The sequence below is a fragment of the Brassica napus genome, chromosome C3, assembly GCF_020379485.1.
Source record: "Brassica napus cultivar Da-Ae chromosome C3, Da-Ae, whole genome shotgun sequence".
In the NCBI taxonomy this organism is placed as follows: domain Eukaryota; kingdom Viridiplantae; phylum Streptophyta; class Magnoliopsida; order Brassicales; family Brassicaceae; genus Brassica; species Brassica napus.
In genome coordinates this window covers 51,108,543-51,113,290 of record NC_063446.1, presented here as the reverse complement: position 1 = coordinate 51,113,290, position 4,748 = coordinate 51,108,543, and the positions used below count along the sequence as shown (strand labels likewise).

At 36.8% G+C, this 4,748-nt stretch overlaps 1 protein-coding gene across 1 annotated transcript; it reads right to left on the bottom strand.

The window, feature by feature from the left end:
- Positions 1–867: 867 nt before the first annotated feature.
- On the bottom strand, positions 868–3,118 carry LOC125583151. The gene is made up of 3 exons (XM_048749739.1): positions 1,626–3,118; positions 1,144–1,580; positions 868–1,055 (listed from the first exon to the last, which is right to left on the bottom strand). The coding sequence occupies exons 1-3, from the start codon at positions 3,116–3,118 to the stop codon at positions 868–870; spliced, it is 2,118 nt and encodes a 705-aa protein (XP_048605696.1).
- Between the last annotated feature and the right edge of the window lie 1,630 nt (positions 3,119–4,748).

The following is a 4,748-nucleotide window of genomic DNA, read 5'->3' as shown; positions in this document are numbered from 1 at the left end:
TACTAGTCTCTCACTTAAGGAGTTGGTTGACTGGGATGATGATGGTGGTTTCTGGAGCTTAGTGATCAGGACAAATAAGGGGATTTCTATTTTCGAGCTGTGGGAACATCACAGGGCAGCTGTTAAGATGCAATTGCGGCAAGGCAGTGCATCTTTTCACTTCAACAAGTGTCAAAAATCCGGGAAGATTGTTCCATTGTTGTCCGATGGGATCTGAGATGGTTAGTCTGTATTCATATAACCTTGTCGTCGCTCCAATCTAACTGTTTGTTGATGTTAATGATGAAGGACAAAACTCACTTGTTCAAATGGACTGATAAGTCAGTTGTTGAGGAAATTGAAGACTTTCAGGATCTGTTTGATGTGCTGCTAGTGGACAATTCCGAGTTTCAAAAATCAGTATGAGCTTCTGAGACAATGCTGAAACGACATAAGAGTAGACTTGAAGAGATGGAAGATGCAATTGCTCGTTGTGAAGAAAATTCCATCGAATGCATTAGAGAGTTAAGGATCATCAAAGCTTTGTTTGTGTGTTGTTTTGCTATGGTCTTCATGTACCTTACCTATGCATGATGTTCAATTTCTTGTTATGTTTTTTCTAAATAAATGTAAGACTATGTTCTTTGATGTTTTTGGTGATTTGCATCGAATATAACAAAAAAAATTGCAAAAATCAAACTGTCAATAGGAAGATTCGATTTGTCTCAACAATTGTAAGCAAACAACAAATAACAGAGAACACACACAACAAACTAGATAGGTTTATCACATGTTCCTCTCTTGTGTCCCTCCATACCACACCGGCTGCACTTGTACTTTTTCTTCTTTGTTGATCCTTGAGAAGATCTAATCTTGTCTTCTACTGTTTCATATCTTCTTTACTGGTCTACCAGCACTCTTTCTTGACTCTGGTGGTAAGATCTTCGCAAGTTTAACCTCATCTGGGACATTCCATTCAGCCTCTGGAACTGGTATGGGATTAATGGATTCCGCGTAGGCAGCTCTCCACGTTGCAGTGCTATAGACGCCATCAGTAAATCGGTGTACTTCCATACCTGTGTCAAAAAAAGACCGACCAATGTCTAAACGCTGCAAAATGCTGGAATATATAGGTACCAAGATAATGTTTATATACTTCCATACCTCGAGAATAAATTGCAGGAATGGCGTGTCTGCATGGAATTTTTCCTAAATCAAATTTCCCACATGTGCATGTTCTGGTTTCCAGATCAACATGACAATCATATATGTCTCCTTTAACAAGTGATCTGAAGTTGTCAACCTTCTGAACCTGAAACCCTCGAGCCTTCACGATTCTCCTATCAATCTTTTTCTCCACCTTAACGGTTAAAGGATCAATATGTTTGGAGCTTAACATGCGACGCTCATAGAACCATCGGGTCATCATTTCTCTTATACTATCTAGCAAAGGAATTACTGGAAATTGTCTAGGAGATCTCAGAGCTGAATTAATCGACTCGGCTGGGTTATTGGTCCTGATGTCATACCTGGATCCAGGGAAGAGAGAACGAGTCCATTTTCTCACATCAGCCTCCTGTAGATATCTTCCAAGTGCCGGACTGATATCAACAATTTATGTGAAACGTTCCTGAAATTCACTATACCTATATGCCTTTGAAGTCTTCTCGACCAAGGCAGTGAACCCCTTTGTCCTGAAGAATTTAACCACATTGGTCAGCAAGTGGTGTATACAAATTCCGTGCTTTGATCGTGGGTAGACATCCCTGATTGCTTTAGCAATTGACGCATGTCTATCTGACACAAAAACTAAGTTTTTACTATCATGAATAACCACACTCAACTGTCTGAAGAACCACTCCCATGATTCTTCATTCTCTGAATCAGCAACTCCAAATGCAATTGGATACAAGTTGGAGTTACCATCTACAGCTGTAGCAACAAGTAGAACTCCTTTATATTTATTTTTCAGAAAAGTTCCATCAACAACAATCACCCTACACATATGACTGTGAAATCCTCTAACTAATTGCCCAAATGACATAAATAGATACATGAATCTACCATCCTTCTTAGTTTCATAGTGAGTGTGTGTACCAGGATTAGCTTCTTTAATCATATGCAAATATTTTGGTATCTTTGCATAACTTTCGTCTGGTATACCTCTAACAGCTGCAATTGCATACTCACGAGCTTCCCAAGCGTGCCAATAAGTAATTTCGCAGCTATGTTCTAGCCTCATAAACTGAATGATGTCGTTTGCTTTGGGGCCATCATTGGCATCATCAAATTGATGTTGTATCAGCTTTCCAATAGTTCTTGCTGACGCCATTTTTCCGAAGTTGCTTTTCTTTGAAGGAGCACATGAGTGTATACCCACACACTTATTGATCATGAAATATGTAGACCCATCTACACATTCCGCATGCACAGTCCAGTTGCACGTATTATCCTTACATCGTATAGACCACCACTTTTTCGTTGATTTGGTAACAAGGAAATCGTAATTATTCTTCATCGTCCAAATTTCCATTGTTGCCTTTAGGACACGTTTACTTCGGAAAAGTTGATCTTTCTTCACGAAATCTATGTTCCCAACTCGGCTTTCCTTTTCACTATCGCCATACTTTTCACTCTTTGAACCAACATGACCGGAACCATCCTCAACGACATGATTCTTCCTTTTATCACAACACTTTGTTGATGGTTCTTCAAAATCTCCCAGATTTATGTCAGGAACTTCACCTTCCTCAACATTACTTGAATCACACGGTTCCTTATTCAGATCGATATTGACTCGTTCCTTTTCCTTTACACCAGTACCAGTACCAGAGAACGTGACACACAAGGTTGTAGAGGAAACCTTCTTTGCGTAGCCCACAAAGTTACACACTTGTTGATCATTACTGATACTAATGGGAGGATTTCCTCTTTGATTGATCATCTCATAACTGAACTCGACATTAACCAAATTAGGGTCGACCCCATAATCTTCACACACCATGATCTTGAGTTCCTCCAGTAAAGTAGTAGTTTCTAATGTCACCATTCGACCACGCCTTTGTTTGTCTGCCAAGAAACTCCACTCGTCACTGAAACTTGACATCCATACACCAGATTTAACGTAGATTAGAACCATCTTGTGTTGGTTGATAGAAGAGATTTTTGTCGATGAAGAAGAGAGAGGAACAAGGAACGAGGGAGATAGAGATCGTGTGAAGAGAAAAGGGAGAAAATCGTGGGGGGGGGGGAGAGATATTTAGGAAATATTTAGTTAGAATATATTTAGGAAAGATATGATCACGAAATTTGGAAGTTTCCATTTTTACTTTATTTGGCAAGAATATACATCATACGTAAGGCAGAAATATGTAGAGAGAATGGAAACTACATTCTGCCTTAGGCTATTATATAGTAAAAGGTAGAACAAGGTATGACTTGTAAAAAAGAAAAGGTATTTCACTGACTCTAGGATAGAACTTGTAAAAAAGCCGTAGGTAGACTGAAGATATCAAGATAGAATATTACGACAAAAAATCTAGCTAAGGTAAACTATTGAAGAAAGTGTAGTTTATATTTTCTATCCAATGTAAACCTATGTACAATATTTTATATTCGATTTGTAGACTACGTAGATGGCTAGAATAAGTATTCTGTTATAGCTTTGATATTAAATAAAACATAGTTCCACAATTTTTAAAAATTAAATTTAAACATAAAAGTATATATACTTTGGTTTCTAATGATTCTACATTTTTTTTTATATTTTTTTACCTAAGTTTACTATTTTTTCCACAAACCAAGGGCAAAACCAGTCCAAAACGACCAAGGTCTTATTTTGACAAACAAACTTCGAAAGTGTCTTGTTTTTCCAATCAGAATATTCTTTTTCTGATAGTAGACCGATATATCTTCTATAACATTTATCACTTAGGTTATTTGAAGAATATACCTTATCATCAACAAATCAAAATATCTTAAATCCTAACTATCGAATTAGTCTAACAAGAACTCTTGATATATTTGCACAGATTCAAATCTTAACTAAACAAAAATATATTGCACAGATTCAGATCTATTTTCACCTATATATAACCACCGTAATTAACCAATAATCCTCACAAACAACATTTTTTTTCTTCACATCGAAAATGAGTAGAGTGTAAAATGTTTCATATCTTTCCCAGCTGAAATCTTACAGAATTGATTGCTCCATCCAGGTGAAAGTACTCCACACCTGGAAGCAAACAAATGCATGCTATGTTGAAACTCTAGAAATCGTGTTCGATGACAAGAAGGTAAACTTTAATCATTTTCGTTTAGTTTAGATTCATGGATATCGTGATGATCCTATTGTTTTTGACATGACATGACCTAGGTTTTGCAGGGTGACAAAATTCAAGCAACATGTAAACATGCCTATTTGATAAGTTTGGGGAGTAAATGTGTTGTGGGTGAGTGGAAGAACATTAGAAACTTCTCTGTGACGGACGCAAAGGGTCATTACCGAACAACAAAACACTTAAAGAAGATAGCATTTATCAATCTCACAAAGATATCCAATTGTGATTATCACAACAAAGATATGTTTCTTTCTTTAATGGATTTTGAAAAAGTCTTGAGTGGAAAAGAAAAGACCAGTTTCTTAATTGGTACGATTAGTAGATTATCTTTGTTTTGATTATATGTTGCTATTGTTATTTGCTTGGTTAAACATTTCATTTTCGTTTTATAGATGTTATTGGTCAGGATTTAGATGTTGGAGAGTT